At 39.0% G+C, this 18,153-nt stretch overlaps 1 protein-coding gene and 1 long non-coding RNA gene across 6 annotated transcripts; one reads left to right on the plus strand and one right to left on the minus strand.

The window, feature by feature from the left end:
* Nucleotides 1–4,885: 4,885 nt before the first annotated feature.
* On the minus strand, nucleotides 4,886–16,555 carry GTF2A1L (general transcription factor IIA subunit 1 like). 5 transcript variants are annotated; one of them, XM_027659222.1, is made up of 10 exons: nucleotides 16,472–16,509; nucleotides 15,660–15,723; nucleotides 14,619–14,720; nucleotides 14,188–14,311; nucleotides 12,780–12,835; nucleotides 11,686–11,779; nucleotides 9,918–10,513; nucleotides 8,111–8,383; nucleotides 7,220–7,309; nucleotides 4,886–5,791 (listed from the first exon to the last, which is right to left on the minus strand). In XM_027659222.1, exons 3-10 carry the CDS (start codon nucleotides 14,715–14,717, stop codon nucleotides 5,684–5,686), a joined length of 1,440 nt encoding a protein of 479 aa, XP_027515023.1. In that variant the 5' UTR covers nucleotides 14,718–14,720; nucleotides 15,660–15,723; nucleotides 16,472–16,509; the 3' UTR covers nucleotides 4,886–5,683. The 5 variants fall into 5 exon arrangements, with proteins under 5 accessions (XP_027515023.1, XP_027515020.1, XP_027515021.1 ...); XM_027659219.1 differs by lacking the exon at nucleotides 15,660–15,723 and having other exon boundaries at nucleotides 16,472–16,555; XM_027659220.1 differs by lacking the exons at nucleotides 15,660–15,723; nucleotides 16,472–16,509 and adding an exon at nucleotides 15,992–16,425.
* Nucleotides 16,503–17,484, plus strand: LOC113954642. The gene is made up of 2 exons (XR_003530297.1): nucleotides 16,503–16,746; nucleotides 17,098–17,484. It is a non-coding gene; the product is annotated as an uncharacterized LOC113954642 (long non-coding RNA).
* Nucleotides 17,485–18,153: the final 669 nt, after the last annotated feature.

Below are 18,153 nucleotides of genomic sequence, written 5' to 3' on the forward strand. Positions count from 1 at the left end.
ACGACGGGTATAGAAGGTGACTATTAGCCAAAACTCTTCTTTAGTGGGGACCAGAGGAGCCCAGGAGTCATCAGGTTGCTCTTGATGTTAACAGCCACTGCAGTGATTGCAGTCTGGCTTCTTTTTCTCCAGATCTGCTTCACTGGAGTATTTAAAGCCTCTCTGCTACCTTTCATGCCTTCTTTTTCCATTCCTGTCAGCTGTGCTGGCATTGTTGGGTTAAAGAAAGGGGCACTAAACTAGATGCCTCCCTTCGTTTCATCAACAGAAGATTCCAATTACACAGCCACCTACACCCAGTTAAAGGAAAGTGTTCAAGCGGTGGGTTGTAAAGATGTCACCAAGGAGAAAAGTTGATCTATTGAACCTTTGTTACTAGCAATTTTGCAGTTTATATTAGATCTCAGTCTGAGCTGGTAGGTAATTTACTTAAAATATTAACCCATACACAGCCATGTATGATCTGGAAATCACAGGAGATCCAATAGGTGTAAAACCCCACCTGCTGCACGCAGGACTCTATTTTGAGTATCATATGTGCACACACAAAAATCAGGTAAGCTGTAAAGGCTCTCTCTCAGCAGCAGGGTAACTGCCCCCTGCACAGGCAAGTGCTGCTTTGTTTTCTTTCCAGGACAGTCTCATGAACCATTTTCATCTGCCCACTCTCTGACATCACCTGTGCCAGAGGCATTCAGGAATGCACTGGGGCTCTTCAGCACCTACAGTCCAACTCCAATCCCACCTGATGAAGCAGAATAGTTCCTTTTTAGTGACCATATTTTCCTATTAAACTCTCTCTTTTCTTTCACCATGCATTGCCTGATGCTAGGTGATCATGCTAAATGCCTGATCCAGATTTGTGGCTGCATTCCTAGTTTGAGAACTGAGCATTCCTTCGTTATTGCAGCATATTTACTCTGTTATCAGCAAATAAACTGTCATCCTTACACAGTTCACTTACCATGGGCCAACACCATACTTCACTGAAGTTACAGATTCATATGTGTGAGCTCTTATTTGCATCATATGGGCCAAACAATCTGTACTACTGGGCAACAAGCTGCTGATTGCATTGAATGCCAGGCAGGATCCCTGGGGGAGTCTGCCCCAGGCACATCCTAAAGAGGTTACATTCTACACTGAAAATTAGGTGCTTAGTTACTAGAAAGTTCACCATGTCCTGTGAGCAAAAACATACAAAAACTGCAATCTCCAGATCAAGCTTCTCCTTATGTTGCTTATTCTTGACAGGTTGGTTCCATTGCCTCTGATGGGATGAACACACAAGAGCTTACATTTCATCAAACAATACAGTAGCACGAGACCTACACGTGACAGTTTAGAAGATAAACCAAATGTATTTTACATGGACTTGTAGTCACAGTTTTAGCATCTTAGATCACATTCTGTAAATGATACTCACAGTATCTGAAGACAGTTCTTCAGCTGGTATAATACTCACCTACCCTGAACTGAGTGGAACAGTGCAGCTGTCTATGGTCTGTGCTGCCTCCAGAACAGGCATAGCCCAACAGTTTGTGATGGCCACCAAAAGTGCAAACTCTGATACATATGAAAATGGTATTATTTGCAATCACTTTAAACGTTTTACATTATCCTTTTCAACTGAGTCCATTGCTTTCAAGTCTGTGACAGCAATAGAGTTCCAAAGCACATCTCTAGTTGCCCAAACACTGTGCTGCAAGCTAAATTTGCTTCACATTAATGAAACCAATTCTTTGTACTAGTGACTGGTCTATCATTAGTTTATAATTGTAATATTTAGCAATAACATCTCTGACCCACTCTTACCTTCAGCTTAATGTCATTATTTCAATCAGTTCAAAAGCTCTGTATGTAAGCACAGCTGTACTCACAAGCACTTTGCACAGGTGGGGAACAAAGCAGGATTGAGAACAGAGGAGACTGTTAAAACTCTTGGGTTTAGCAACCAGTAAAAATTCCATATGATGCACTGCTTTATACACACCAGTTCCTAAGCAAACAGGACTACAAAATGATATTTAGCTATAATACAAACTAAAGACAGAGATGAAAAAAAAAAAACAACTACTTGGCCTATAGAGTCTCTGTCACCTAACTCAAAACTGAGTTTTGAGACTTTTTTCTTCTGACATCACATGGAAGAGTCCTGCACACTATTTAGGACATAAGAAAACAATGTCTTGAGTGGGCAATAACTGATTTACCTACGTTATGTTTCGACAGGACAAGAACTTGCAAACACACCCTCCCCACCACATAACATTGTCAGGAAACTGCACTGTACCTGCTGTAAGTTGAGTGAAATCCACCTCTTACAAAATTGATGATTCAAGGAAAAAAATAAAAAGAAAAACCACAGAGAAACAACAAAAGTAATTTATATACTTAAAATCTTCCTACACAAAAGTAAGCAAATAAGTAAAAGCAACACTTTAATAAGAGATTTAGATTCATGTTAGAGTTTCTCATACAAGTTACACTTTTTATTCTGTCTCACTATTTTTGGTAAACTTACCTTCTTTCTTGTGTAAAGTTTTAGACAGCCATTTACTGAAGTATCTCATCCTGTCACATCTGCAGCAATGTTTGCTAAACTGTAAGTAGCAGCAATCAAAAACATTAATCCACAAACTGTTCAGATCAAAAGCACTGATTACTGCTCAAGTCACAGACTACAGTAAATAGCTACATGAGCTTACATTTTAATAAGAAACATTTTGTTTTAGTATAAAAATTCCTGACTTCAGGTATATATAATTGTAAAGGTCTTATTCCAAGCTGTAATTCTTTACCGATGTTCATTCAAGAACACTGGAAGCAAAATGTAGGGGAATTCTTGTATGCTTAGACAGAAGAAAATGAAAGTCAGCCTTATTGCAGGAGTCCAAATAGACATTTTATAGCTCTAGACTGAGAGTCCAAATAGACATTTTATAGCTCTAGACTGAGAAACCCACTGCAAGCACTCCTGAAGAATATCTGCAGTGTTATGAATTTAGTAGCCATTTTCTCAAATATGGCTACTAAAGGGGTTGAGATAGCAAGATCAAAACCCTATTCTAATTCTTAAAGCTTCTATATGTGGTCTCGAAGGCGTGGATGGAGCCCAAGTTAAAGTTCCTTCATATCAAGAAGGTACTGGGTTAGAAAATGCTATTAAATAAAAACCCAGGAGATGCTTGATGGCGTAGCTAAGTTGTCTTCAGCATCCCTTTTGAAGTAGGTCAGCTTTGACCAGCTATGCATACTGCCAGCAAAGCTTCATGAGGAAAGGTGGCAAACAGTCCTTTGAGATTTTAATTGCTGACAGTACACATGATTTATAAAAAAAGCAAAGAGGATGGAAAATATCACCAATGCCCAAGCCATAAAACTTACAAGAGGCTTGGGAAGGAAAAGACCGGTGTTTAAAAAATACTTCCAATCCCTGATGCACAGCCTGTATAACCAATATCATACCTGGACTGCACAGAGGTTGGAACAAGCTATCATAAAAGTTAAGTTGCAAAACTTCAAAGCATAAGAAGCATTTCAAGAACAGAACAAAAGAAGCAGATGCAGCCAGCAGGCAGAAGGCATGTGATAACTATGAATTGGTGAGGCTAAGAAGAGATGGGGCAAGAATTCCTACTGAAATACCTTTATCCCACACATCTCAGCATCCATTCCCAGAGGAACAAGTTCTAGGAAGGGACAGGGATTGGCAGTTACAACAAAGCTTAGAGCATGGACTCCTCACCTTCATGTAGAGGCAGTCTTTTAACACCACAAGATGCAACAAAGGAAAAAGCTGCTCGTCTTAAAAACTAGCTACAAATTAAGTGCTCTTTAGCCACTTTATTTTATAGTGACTAGAAAAACAAGTCAAATTCAGGAGCAACATTTGGAGACTGAGTGGTGCTTAGTGAATGGTGCATATCTGGCCCTGTCCCATGGATTCCTGTGCCACACTACCTCTGCTTCCTTTCTTTTATGAAGTTGAAAATGGTCCCACAGTTCATAATGTGCACATTTATAGAGCATGAACACCTGTGAGAGAGTGCTGAAATCTAAAAGCATCTATCACGTAGTAAGAGCTGCATTTCCTGGGCATTTATGGATCTGAAGCCTAGCACCAGTGCAGCTACAAGTCATCTGAATGAGGAAAAAGAAATCACACATTGTAATATTTTAACCGTCTCTGAATACACATTCTTCACGTCCCAGCAGCAATATCAATAAAAGACAAAAGAAATGCCACACTCGGATCAGATGCTCTAGTTCAGTGTCCTGTCTTTGATACGGGAGAGCAGCAGATATGTCAGCAAAAGCATGGAATAAATAGTTGTTAAAAACCTACCTCTTGAGGAAAGCATCTCTTCTCAATGCCATCAGCACAAGGGTTGGCACCATTATGAACAAGGGCTGGGTTTTTTCCCCCTCATGTCTTCCATATATTCAGTCTCTCCCACTCTCCTATTTCTTTTCTTTCCCTTCTCAAAGCCTCTGTATCCTCTCAGGGAGTAGAGAAAGCCAAAATGTCTCACAAGGTCTTCTCTCAGCAGACATGGGAGCAGCAGCCAGGAGGGAGAGGTACCATATGGTCCTGCCCTTCCAGCAGGATTATCCTGTTCTGAGTCATTACCATTTAGTTCCCAATATTGCCCTACAAGGAACAGGAGCTAGCCAGGGAAAAGCTGCAGCTCTGAAGAGCCAGGACACAGAGCTTCTTTCTGACTTTTGTTTCTAGACAAACTAACAAAAATCAATGTTGAGGACTGGTGGGAATGCAGTTCTCATGGCAGCGTGAGCTACTGCCACCATGCATGGTTTGTACATATTTCTCTAAGCAAAGTTATTATTTAGGGAACACAAAAACAACTCTCTGCTAGAAATATATATGAGATGACATTTTATTATTATGCACAATTTTTGTCATTCACAGCTTACTGGTCTGTAGTCCTGAAATGAAGTGAGTATGTACAGTAGCAAACTTAAATTATTTTCAATTGACAATGAAAATAAATCACATTTTAGTGTTACATCACACTATTCATTGCATCTCAGCAGATATAGATGGTGTAGAATAAGCAATAATAATTCTCATATATTGAGAACTCCAGGATCCACATTTCCCTTACTCCGATCTAAAACGCCTGCCTTTAAACTGATGTCAAAAAAAACCACCAAAAAAAGCAAAAGAGGAAGGAAAGACAAGAGGTTTCAGACTTGCACAGATGTGGTTTTCCTTTTCTAACTCAGCAGTCTTTGAAAAGAAATACATGGTATCAACAACAACTGTTTAGTTTTATATTTCAAGTCATACTTTAGCTCTTAAGAAGTTGAAACAAACCCAACAGAACTAGAATTTACTTTGTAATTCAAGAAAGTAAAGAAATATTAACATATACAACATTTCAAACTTTAAAGCTAATCATTCTAATGATGTTTCTTGGAGGGAAAAGTGATGAAATAGCCAGAAAAGAACCGCAAAGACAGCTGAGTAGCTAACAATACAGTGTTATAGTGTGCATGTATTAACTGCACATATTTTGCATATTTTTATCACAGCTTTGTTGTTTTATTATTTGTTGGGAGGTTTTATGGCAAAACAATAGAAAGTCCAGTTGTTTCACAACAGAAGGTTCATAAGGGAATAATGCCACAGTCTTAAAGTCCACGCTTCAGTGAGGTTTCACCACTCTGCATCTCCAATGGCTTTTGCAAAAACATGGTCTTTACCTTCAAAGGACATCACTCCATCTTTTAAGAAGAACTTCCATTTGTTCTTAGTTCGATGTATCTGTTAAAAAATAAAAATCAGAATCAATGCCCCCACAAATATGTATTAGACCATCCATTAAAAAAAAAAATATTTTAGCACAGCCTGGTTTACACACCCTGTTTTTATTTTAAAATCCTGATAGCCCAAAATATTCAATGGAAGCAGTATATTTCATTTGTCTATAATGAATTCCCTGCCCTCTCAAGAGAGCAACCTCATGAATCTTAGCACACCTTCTCCCACACTCCCTCCCCACCCTCCCAAGAAAATGTTAGCTGTGTGACAACTCAGCACCAGCAGGACAAGACAACAGGAATGGAGCAATTTCATGAGAGATCAGTCTACCCCAAAACAAACTGCACCTTGAAAACAAGTACAGCTCAACTGAAATGCAGTGTTTTCCTTTTTCCATACACATGGCAAAGTAATGCTGCATGCACAGCAGTGTAAGAATAAGGCTAAAAGCATGAAAACTTTGCTTAAGAGCAAATACTGCCATAAAAAAAAAAAAGATTTTTTATATTCTGTTTCTTTTTAAAGGCCTGCAAAATAATCCATACTGCAGAAAGCTTTGTTTGATACTAAAAGAAGGAATTTTAAACAATTCTAGAAAATTCCTTGGATTTTCAGCAGTCTAGTTTCATCTCTAGAAAGAAAAAGAAACAGGACAGCAATTTTGCCAACAGCATTCTTTTATAGGTAAGAAGGTAACAATAGATAAATGTTTTTATCTACTTTTCACCATGCCTAGTTACTAATGACTTTTGAAAGAATAAAAGTCAAGGCACATTCTCAAGCAAACTATAGCCATATTGTTCCATATTTGTTTTAAAATAAAATTTGTACTTTGTTTTGTTATCTTTTAAATTACTAATATATAAGCATCCGAAACCATACCAGAGTTAGTATTTAATCTGATCTTTGGAAGTTCAAAATAGGGTTGAATTTTAAACATTAAAATGAAGGACAAAATGGCCCTTGACAACCAGTTGGTTTTTCAGCCACAACACAATTCTGGTATGAAAATCTCCCAGTAAGCCCTTCAAAGACAAAAAATGTTAAACACTTATCTTTCTGTTACCCATTTCAAAAGTCTTTATTCATGGCTGTGTACATCCATGGAGATGTTGCTATTACTTAAAATAGCAATCCTTATAGCAACCCAATCCTTAAAAGTTAAGGAAATGCATAAGCTTTTGCACCTTTACACATTTTAATTTTGCAAGACTTGTTCTCTTTTTCCTTTAACAAGCCATTCTGATTATCCTCATTTCAGAAAACAGCAGGAGAGTCTTCAGACTATTGTCAGCTAAACACATAATATAAACACTCGATTATTACAGCATTAGATTTTCTTTAAAAGGTATTGACAGTAGAACAGACGCGGATTTGCTGAAGATATTATTTGGAATGATTAAGGAACAAAGATAAAAGTACAAACTGTACCTTGTCGTACTGACAAACTATCACGTTGTCGGTGTCAAATAAGTCTGGAATGTCCTGTTCACTGACATCATCACCAGAGTTCAGGGGGTCCTAGAAATTAAAATTCTATTTTATACACTCTTTCAGAATAGCACTGAATATTCTTGGCATCAAACACACCTCGAACAATAAGGGTTACCACTGAAAAAAAAAATCAAGACCTAGAGGCTGTGAAGACCGCGATACACAAACTTCGTTTATAAGCACCTTTACATGCTTGCATTCTCAAAACCAAGAACAACCTAAACAAAAACACAGGTCAAAAAGCAAGACTGCTAAAGGATAAAGTGATTCCAGTAACTGGAACACTGATCAATCTGTATTTATTTGAAGTCCAAATGCTACAAGTTGATTCTCTTGTGAACAAATCTCCAGGATACAAAATCATACACCTTTAAGAAAAAGGAAAACCTAGGAAACATATGTACTTGTATCATATTGTTCTCTGTTAAACCCCCTGTGGTTCTTCAGAAGGAATGGAAATCTAGATTTGTATCCTGATCTTATTTAAATATATCTTATTTAAAATCTAAATTTTTTAAATTATATCTTATTTAAATAAAAAGCAGAGCTCCATTCCTCTGAGGCCAGGGTTTACAATAGACCTTTAATTCTGATAATTTAGTACTTTAATTAATCCAATAAACAAATGACTTTTCAACATTTCTTTCATTTGTCCACACTCTTCATAATGAGCTTTGAGTAATTTCTCAGCAGTACCTCCTTCCTCCTGAGGCATGTAACTTCACTGTGCATCCTCTGCACTGAACTAACCAGGAATTGTTCTACGTCCAACAATTCAAGATATACCTACTATTGGTATGTGCTTCACAAGGCTAAAAAGTAAATTACCTCCTCAACTATATCTATTTGGAGGTCTTCATTATCACCACCACTGCAGCTAGACTCCATATTTGAAGTACTGTCACATTCTTCATCATAGTCTTCCTCATCATCCAGAACTTTTAGATCCTCTGATTCAATAATTCCAACGAATTCATTCTCTTCCTTATCTTTTGTACATGCTATTTCCTCCTTGGAAGAAACATCACCAGTACCATCTAGCTGGATTATGCCTTCAATGGCACTGCAGGTATCCTTCTCCGACTGGAAGTTATATTCTGTCTGCTCAGTAGGTTCCATGTGACAGGAATAAAAGAGACCAGAGACAGTTTGTGAATTAACACCACAATGAAAGCTATGTTCAGTACAAAGCCTGAGATTTTTGTTCATAAACCAGCATGTTTGGGGCACTAAAATGAGAGTTTCAAGTCCTACTACTTGTAAACCCTGAGTACATTTGCAAACTGTCATTACATCTAACCTTAAATTAAACCCATGTCAAATATTCCTCAGCAATACAGAAAAAAAAAGAATTCTTTGACTTTTCTTTAAGCACTCATGTACTCAAACAACTCTAAAAAAAAAGAGGCAATTAAGTGGGCCTTTAGAATTTCTATTGCAAAAAAACCTTCAAATAAAAAAAAAAAAAAAAACAAAAAGAAAAACAAACAAGCTACTCCTCTGACCCAAAAATACCATTTGTCATTCTTTAAATAAAAGTCAAGATGAACTGATTCCTCTCTTTCAACTCAATCAAAACACTTTGTTTAAATAAGATATAAAAAGCTGGGAGAAACAGTAAACATTTCACTACTTCAAGTTACTGTTCATAAAAGTGCTAGAATTCCTAAACAGAACATTCACAAGACCATAAAAAGGCTTTAAGGTTTTGGCCATCTTCAGTTTCTCATTAAATCTTTATTGTAGCCCTTAATTCCCATTCACATACACATTCTAGTTCAACAAAATAACACTTTGCTTTGACCTTCCATTCTTACTGTGGACAGTCTTCATCATCCTGCCATCAAAGTTCAGATGAGTAACATAACATGCTTTCTATTTTCAGACATTTGGCATTATTGTCATTAAATCTGCATTTAATAAATTTGCCTCAATCACACATAAGCACTACAACTCAAAGTGAGCAAGCCAGTCTGAACTTCAAACATCTGCAAACAATTTCTGGAACAAAAATTAGATGAGGTCAGGAAAGTGGCTTGTTAATAAGTCATTCAAGTTTTCCCACACAGCTGAGTTCTAGTTTGTTCAGGACTTTTTCCCAAGGAAATACATTTTCTTCCAGCAGATTTTCACTTATCAAATCTGACTTTTCATCCTCAATGCAACTTAAATGCTCTTCATACATTATAAGCTCAAACTAATCCTAGCTGATACTGCAAAAGCACTTTGGCCACAGCTGACCAGTATCCATATGCTGACCAGTGTCAGAATGATATGGAACTTCTCAAGAGGTCATTCATGTCTGTTTAGTCACCAAAACAAAACAATAAAAAAACTATGATCCCCAAAAGTAATCAAGAGGTCTAATACATTACATCTATCTGTTATCCATTACACTTCATCTTTTTAGATTGACATTCTCATCCATCACAGTATTTTAGCAGTATTTTTTACAAATTCCTAATGTAAAAATAAGCACTTAGCTCCTGCTCTTCTAAACAAGCTCAAGAAAGAATTTTAAGATGAAAATAATTTTTATTCTTACAATTGAGGTGCTGTTTGTCATTGATGGATGTGTTCAAACCACCATCTCCAACAGATGTATTTTCACCAGCTGAGAAACAAAAGGCATTACCTTGTCAGAGGAAGCAATGCTGCCCTGACCTTTCAGGAATGCATTGTCATCCAAACTTTCACTCGAGATAATCAGGTCAATGATATCATCAGACACCTGCTGCTGCACCAGGTCTGGAGGCTCCATGTCCAACTGCCCCTCCACATCCAGCAGCACACTGCTCGAGCTGTTGGCCAAGGATTCATCGAGAAAAAGCCCTACAGAGGATTCTGGAGTAAACACAGCTGTGTGAAGATTGTCATGCTGGGAGTTTTCTGTGGAGTCTGCACACCGATTCAACACTGCATTAGTTGCAAGTTCCTGCTGACTCTCAGGAGGCTGCTGGACCAATGAAGCAGAGTTCTCCAGGGTTTTTTTTTCTGCAATGTTTGGTTTAAATACCATAGTCTGTTGGACAACAGCCTCCTGGGGTTGCAATGTTTCACCAGCTGCCTGGAAAGAAGGTGCATTCATCTGTGCAACACCAGCAACACTGGCTTGCAGAACTGAAGGTTGCCCAAGGGGATGAATTATCTGCTGCACAGGAGGGTGTAGAATGCTGCTATCTCTTGAGGCCTGTGTAACCATAACAGGCACATTTACTTTATAAAGCTGCCCTATAGAGAGAAGAGTTGAAAACTACTTCAGCAAGTTAAACTACAGGTTCATTCAGAGCACTGACCTCTTACCACTAAAAACCAATAGCAAACACTCAGGCAAACTATGAGAAAAGGGATGTTTACAAAGCAAAACTTTCCTCCAGCACAATTTCGGCCCTTGAAAATTAAGCATTCAGAAGCTTTCTGAATCATGGCTTCCAATCCAGTCCATCATGTTTTACACCCATTTTTAGTCTTGGCCTACACAGTACCCTGTAACAGTAAGTTCAATAATTTAATTACATACTAGATCTAAAACAATACATAAATAAAAATCCTGGTTTGAATTTTTTCTATGTTATTTCAGAAACTAAAAAATACAAGATGAAACAATAAACTATTCTATATCTACAGGGAGAGTTCAGGACCTTTAGGTATCCCCTCTAAAAAAACTACCCAGTTAAGTTAAAAAAAAAAAGAAAAAAAAGACCATTCCTAATTTCTGTATCTTTTCATTCTATGAAAACCACTCCAAATACTGAATCCTTAAAGTCATTATTATCAGTGTTAGAATTACAATGCCAGAGCCAAGTTCCAAATTCCATTTGAATTTTCTCCTCCACACACACATGCTCACACACACAGATCCACTGGTACCAATCTATAGATTTCAAAACCTCAGGAGTTACACCTGAAATAGATAACTAGTGACATTAGTTCACAAAGAACAGCTGTTTGAGGAAAGATTTAATGACTGGAATAAGCCTTCCACTGATCACACCTAAGCAGCACAAGCCCCTTTTTGTACAAGCAGCATAGGCAATTTCATCAGCAAATGAATGTGAGCAAAAAGGTTAATGCTTGATTTTATTTTATTTGAATAAAAAAATCAATTCGTTTCTGAACCAGTGGAGTGTCTTTACCTATTTCAAACATGGAAGACTGTCCCTCATATAAGAGAAGGAGATACCTTCTTGATCTTGCAAGTGTACACAACTGACACACTAACTAATCCTTGCAATTACTTCCCCCACGCAGCAATCACAGACACAAACTACAGAGGAAGAGAAGGGTAATTGACTTTACCAACATTTACTTTAACTTCACATCTGTTTTATCTACTGCACTTGGGACCATCTTTCAGTATCCACAGTGCACTGTAACATCTCACATGTGCTCTTTAACCTTACCTGGGGCTGTCTGTAGTGTCACTCCAGCTGGCAGGTGTATGGGATAAGCAACAGCCGAAGGGAGAGCAAGAGCTGTCCCTGCTTGTGAGGGCCCCTGGATACACAAGAGCTGGCTTTAGCAAGAAACAGTACACACTTCATCCCCTGGGCCCTGACTGCCACACCTAACACATCCATATGGAACACCAATGAGGACCTTTCTGTGGTCATCTTTACTGAAAAGTTGCTTCATGCTTTTGAGATTCAGACAGATGAAGAGTATTCTGCATTAACAGGGTAATGATTTGCCCTAGGAGTTTCCTACTTCCCAGCTATCACATTCCCTTTTTGTTAACAGAACACCTTCCCACATCCCTTCAATGTACCCACCATCCTGAAAGGTATTTATCCACTCGGAGTCACTTTTCCCTAAATTTATGCATTACTCCACACAGCACAGACTCCTTTCCTAGGCCTATGAAGTCATTTCATATTCTCTTTTCCTCCTGGAACTCCTCCAAGAGTTGGATATATGGCTCCCTTTCAAACCAGTTGTTTCAGGGAAATCCAAATTTTAAATCAGGAAACTCACACGTTGCAGAAACATCTTCCCAATATTATGTTCAACTTTACAAGCTAATTAGCTTGAGTGTCAGGAGGCACCCTAAGTTCATCAAGCTCTGACAAACAGTAGTCCTCCTCAAAGAAATTTTGCCATTCCCAAAGTTCAGAACTTGTCAACTGTAAAAACATCCATTTGCTTCTGGATGATTCCTACACCTCACAGATAATGCTCCTCCCAGCTTCACTAGTGCTAGTATTTCCCAACCATGCATTATTTTAACACTCAGTATTTTTTTTTTAAAGTAACTGCGGATGTGCATTTCCACTACACTTCCATCCTATGGGCTAAATACATGCAGCCCTGTCTTCCAACACACCTCTGGCTGCACTGCCTGCAAAACCAGCTGGTAGATCCCTCTCCTTTTTCACTGCTCAAATAGAAGCAGAAGTGTTATAGTTCTCCCCCTTTAAAACTATTAATAACTGACAAACAACCCTTTAGGAGTTCAGGATAATCAAAACTGAAGTAAAATATCACTACAGCTACATACCAGTTCTGCAGCTGTGAAATGCTGAAAACCTCTGCCAGCTGGGATGACAAAAGAAGCTATAAGCAAAACAAAAAAAACCCACTACTTAACAAAAAACATTAATTTCTTGGACACAGTTATCTGTAAATAATTTACCACAGTTATCTTTCAATAATTTACAGCAAGTACACATGAAACTAAAGCAATCTAACTTCAGCTCATACTCATCAGATCAACAACCAAGTGAGCACAAGTGTTGCCTTGTCAACATGAGAAAAACATGCAAGTACTTTTCTGCACCAATGGTGCTAACAGTAGGAACAGTAGGATAAGATTTTCAAAAGCACTTAACACTGACTTCAGTGGGAGAAAAAAAAAAAAGCCAAAGGGAAAACTTTCCCAGGCTTCAGGAAGCAAATAATTTAGGTAGTCCTAAATACTTTGAAAATCTCTGGCCATAAGGCAATTCAAATCCCATTTTTAAAAAGAAATAGATTCACTGGCTTCAACAGATTGTTTTGCCTTAGCATTGTCACTAAAATCTTAGGAGTAACAAGGTAATGCTCATTAAATATAAGACCTCCAGTACCATGCAAACCCAAAAATATATTCCCTTTCAGCACGTGGAATAAATAAAACATCTGCCTCCAAAAGCAATTCATTCAACTATGAAGACTGTAAAAAAAATCCAAACAGATGAAGAGTGCCTGCCCAACCTTGAAGTGCACTACAACACAGATTTAAATTAAACCATCTCATATGGGTTTTGTCCTTTATGGGCAAAGGTCCTAACAGGCTCACACTTTGTGAAAAGTCTCAGCTGAGCATTACACTCCACCACAACACCACCACAGTGGTCAGCTGGACTTAACTGAGAAGAATAGGTCCTGATGTCAGAGGCCGTGTGAAAGTCAAGTACTTCTCTGCAACAGGAGCACTGCTTTTAGAAAAGCTAACTGAAAGAAAAACCAAAAAGCTCCCTCTCTTCTGTTTGAGCAAGAGATTACATTTCAGCAACTGGAGAACCAGATTAAACTCCAACACGACAGCAGAGCTGCATGGCACAAATGTGCCACATAACCTCTGCACACATCAGGACACACATTAAATGGGGAAGCAAAAGCTTAACCCTACAGGTAAAGGTGCAACTGAAGGGCTACACTTTGGACTGCAGACAAGAACACTAAAATTCTCTGCATGTTTTTTTACTGGAAGTAGGCAGCAGATCAAGAGCACATACAGAGAATTCCATCAGTTTATCAAAGTTTAATTCATCTTTTATTGGTCAAATTCTGCTTTCAAATAGTTACTGTTCCCCCTCGTGCTATTTACAGAAGCATCACAAACCAAGATTATTGCAAGTCTTCCAAAAATATCCCTGAATCACAGAGTTATTCTTAAACTGCTTCTGTCGTGTCCAACACCTGACCTGCTGAAGCCTGCAGAACACTGTGAAAATTGTGTGGCAGCTGCAGGGTGAACTGTGGAGAACAGTGGCCACGCCTGAAGAAGCCTTCTGTTGCTTTAGACTCTGTCACCTTGGTTTCCCAAAGCTGCAGAAAGATTATTATTAAGGTCAGCAAATATCAGCTTTGAAAACAAACTACATCTAAAAAGATAATCAAGTATTCCCAGTTTTTCCAAGAGTAAATTGATTGATTCTAACCAATAAACATGGTAACAACAACTAATGGATTTTGACTGCGGCAGCCAACATATCACTCACAGGATACTTGTAACTCTAAGTTAAAGTTTGCATGTTTTGGAGGCAAAGAAATGAACCAGTACATTTTCTCAAACAATAACAACAACAACAAAGAAAAATAAACGCTGCTATTAATACAGGGGAAGCAAACAAACCTGCTTCAAGTCTTTCAGAACCTGTTCCTCTACCCCCTCTTCTGCAAAAAGTTTCCGCACACCTTCAATCACATCTTCAATAATGGACTTGTACAGCATAGACTAAATTAAAAAATATATATATTTTCAAGTTAAGATGAGCATTAAGTCATTTGAAAAGATAGCACAAACTCTAATCTCACTGCATAAACTATTGTTATGAACTGAACAGCAAGAACAGATCAGTTTAATAAACTGAATGTCAAACGTGAAGGTCTGCAATTCCACTCATTCTTCTAAATCTGACATCCCTAGAAAAATACTGGATTTGAGCAGCAAATTATTAGTTAGGCTACAGAAACATTCAAGAAAATCGTAGAAACATTACAAAAACAATTGCTGTGCTTATTTTCAAACAAGCACCTCCAACCACTTTGTATTGTTCTATAATCATTGCCCCTAACTTAAAGGCCAACCAACAGTACAAGCTACTAAAAATGAGATGTGCCTATTCCATCAGAAGCAGAATGTAAGGAACCTGCAAAAAATAACAAAGATTTTTTTTCTTTTTTGTGGAAACAATTTTATGCTGTATAGTGGATTAGCTAAGGAAATTTTAACATTATCAATACATATAATTCTTCTTATATTACAATAGGACTTCAACAGAATATTTTATTCCTTCTTCTGCCCATATAAGTGATTAAATCCTAATGCTCCAGTTAGACCTGGACAGCAGACACACATGAGCTTCAACGTTCATACACTCCAATGTAAGATAATTAGCTTGTACCAATTTAAACCTTATTAATCTTCATTATCATCGTCGCCAGAATAGCCTACACAAGGTGAAAGATGAAGCTAAGATATTTTAGGAAACAGAGGAGTCTGAGTTATTTATTTTCATTTTCAAATTAATATTTTACTGCTCTAAAGTTATTCTAAAGTGCAGATGATAAGTAATTTCATTTAAAAAAAAAATAGAAGTTATTAAGAAGTAACACATTACACTTTTTGAAAAAGCAATCAACAAAACATACCACTACTTTAAAATAACCATACTCATGTATAATTTTTTTATCTGGGGTTAGTGATCTCCAAAAATTCTCCACCACATTTCAGGATACTAGGAAGCTGAGGAGGAAAAAAAAGTTTACTCTTTACCACTGCACTAAAAGCTGTTGATCAGCCCATATGTCACATGCTCTGCCTTCACTGTTAATCCAGAAGAGAAACTGGATGTAAATCTTTCAACGGGCCTATTCCTCTCCCCAGGATTGCCAAACTAGAGTGAGTACAAATATTTATCACGCTACGTAAAAAATGAACATAGCGACTGTAAAATTCAAACACCGCATGCTTCCAAATTAGAGAAAAATGGTTACAGTGCAGACATTGTTTTACTCCGCCTTTATCCCTTCACACACAGGCACTCTTTTGCCGGACCCAGGCCATCCATATCGGGAACCGTCAAGCTCCAGTTTTCTTTGTACACAGCGGGGCGGCAGGAAGGGCTTATCGGCACTCCGTTGCGGCAAAGCCCGAAGTGAGCCTAAAAGGGAAGCCTCCAAGGCTCCTCTGGGGTTACTGTCCCCTGAGGGACCACCCGAAGCCCCACGTACGGAGAGACAGGACCAGATGAAACCCGGGGTGGGGGTAAAAGCCGCCGCTTCCCTCCCTGGCACTGCCGGGCTCCCACAGCGCCTCGCTGGAGCTGCCCAGCGCCTCACGCCAAGCCCGGACACGACCCTTCCGCCCGCACTGCCCACATCGTGTTATTTTCAAAAACGACGACGACAAAAAGGGGGAGGCAGGGAGAAGGAGGTGATTTCCCCATCCCGCAGGGAAGGGCAGCCCGCGGCCCGGCCCCTCACCACGGGGCTGCCGTGATCCATGGCCGCGGCAGCACCACCGCCGCTCCCGCCCGCCTTTAAGGCGCCGTTGCCATGGGGACAGCCCGGCCCCCGCCCTGCCCTCCCACATCCCTGAGAATCCTGGGGCCCTGGGAGCTACACCCAGACACCGAAAGCAAGACCCGAAAAGAGGGACGGGCCGAAAGGAGGTGTGAGATCCAAGCTCTAGCCTTGAGCTTACCCTCATGAGCGCAGGGGAAAGGAGGATTTGTCTGGAGAACCACAGCTGCTCCGTGGTGCGAGAAGGCACCGAGGAAAGCTGGATACAAAGGCATATCATTTTGCTCTAATAAACCCCGAAGTCATGATTACCTCCTAAACAGGGGGATAGCTGAAGCTACTAGTTAAGTAGCAGCAATCTGGCACAACTACTCAAATTATTGCTTACATTTGCAGCAATCTGTTCATATGTTAATACGGAGATTTACCAATTTAGCAGTTACTCACTTGGAAAAATGTTCATTAACCCCATATATGTAGTAGAATATATGCTTGGATCTTTCTGCACCTTCAGTCAGTGTTGCCCTGGTGATTCTGAGAACCTAGAAACATAATCTTCTTTTTTTCCTTTCTTTTTCATTTTTTAGGTAGCTATGTAGTTACAGTGTTGTCTGGCTTGTGAAGAGGAGACTCACCCATTAAGCTTTCATTTTTAAGGCTAACTTACACATCCTGAAAAATGAAAATATTTTAATGAAAATACTGACAGACCCTTAATTATACAGCCACACTAACACCTACAAAAAAAGAAGCAACATCCATAACAATATTCTAAGCTGCATTTTCACAAGTGAGACAAATACAATTTCCTATTGAAGTAATTTTGCTCTACCAGAAAATATGTTTAATGACACTGTCTGGGTCTTGAATTAAACAGCAGTTACATATGCAGCTGTTCTGTATGCCCTGCATCTTCACAAGGAAAGGAAGAGCCATGTTGCTTTTATTTAAATAATAAAACATGTTTTTTTAAACCACAGTGCTCATTTGAAACTGTCTGGGATAGTGCATACCAAGAGTGTCCTTATTTTTCTCCTGTTTTTTCCCTTCAAGTTAGCAGAGATAGCAGGAAGGAGCTGCAGCCTTGAGGATCTTGCTGGGCCCTGAAGGCCACAGATGCTGATCCTGCAGCTGGATTCTGCCTTCCTCATCAGGCAGATAGACCTTATGCAGAGCCTTCTCCCTGCCAGCACACTGTACAGTGCTTCTAGAAAGGTGGAAGTGCAGAAAGATCTATAAATGAGCTCCCTTCTTTCTAACTCTGTTTATCTAGGGATTACGAAGTGCCTTGAAATTGTAACAATTTGTATACCTAACCTCAAAAAGAAGGAGAACTGGGGAGCTTGATACCAAAGGACTTCCCAGCTGCCTCAGATAGTGGTCAGATTACTTTGCCCATGTCCACATGTTGCAGACCAAAGCAAATTATCTTCACCTGCACTTCAGGTGGAGAGCATGTCTCTGTATTTGTAATCCCACAAGGCATGTGGACATACCCTATCTGTTCTAAATTATACTCTTTGCATGGCGAACAACAAAAATCCTGTCACCAAGGTCAACATGTGAGTTCCCTTCACGCAAGGGACAGCAGATAAGCCTACTTATAGTACACTGCTATTGCTGAGGATAAAGTAGAAACTGGG

The sequence above is a fragment of the Corapipo altera genome, unplaced genomic scaffold (genome assembly GCF_003945725.1).
Source record: "Corapipo altera isolate COAL_440 unplaced genomic scaffold, ASM394572v1 48, whole genome shotgun sequence".
In the NCBI taxonomy this organism is placed as follows: Eukaryota; Metazoa; Chordata; class Aves; order Passeriformes; family Pipridae; genus Corapipo; species Corapipo altera.

Bases quoted from the DNA above. Each gene is read 5' to 3' on its own strand.
- GTF2A1L (XM_027659219.1), bottom strand. From the start codon at position 16,492: ATGGATCACGGCAGCCCCGTG. The intron at 14,721-16,471 runs GTGAGGGGCCGG...TTTTTAATTTAG, and splicing joins TGGATCACGGCAGCCCCGTG to TCTATGCTGTACAAGTCCAT. The intron at 11,780-12,779 runs GTATGTAGCTGT...TTGTGTATCCAG, and splicing joins ATTTCACAGCTGCAGAACTG to GGGCCCTCACAAGCAGGGAC.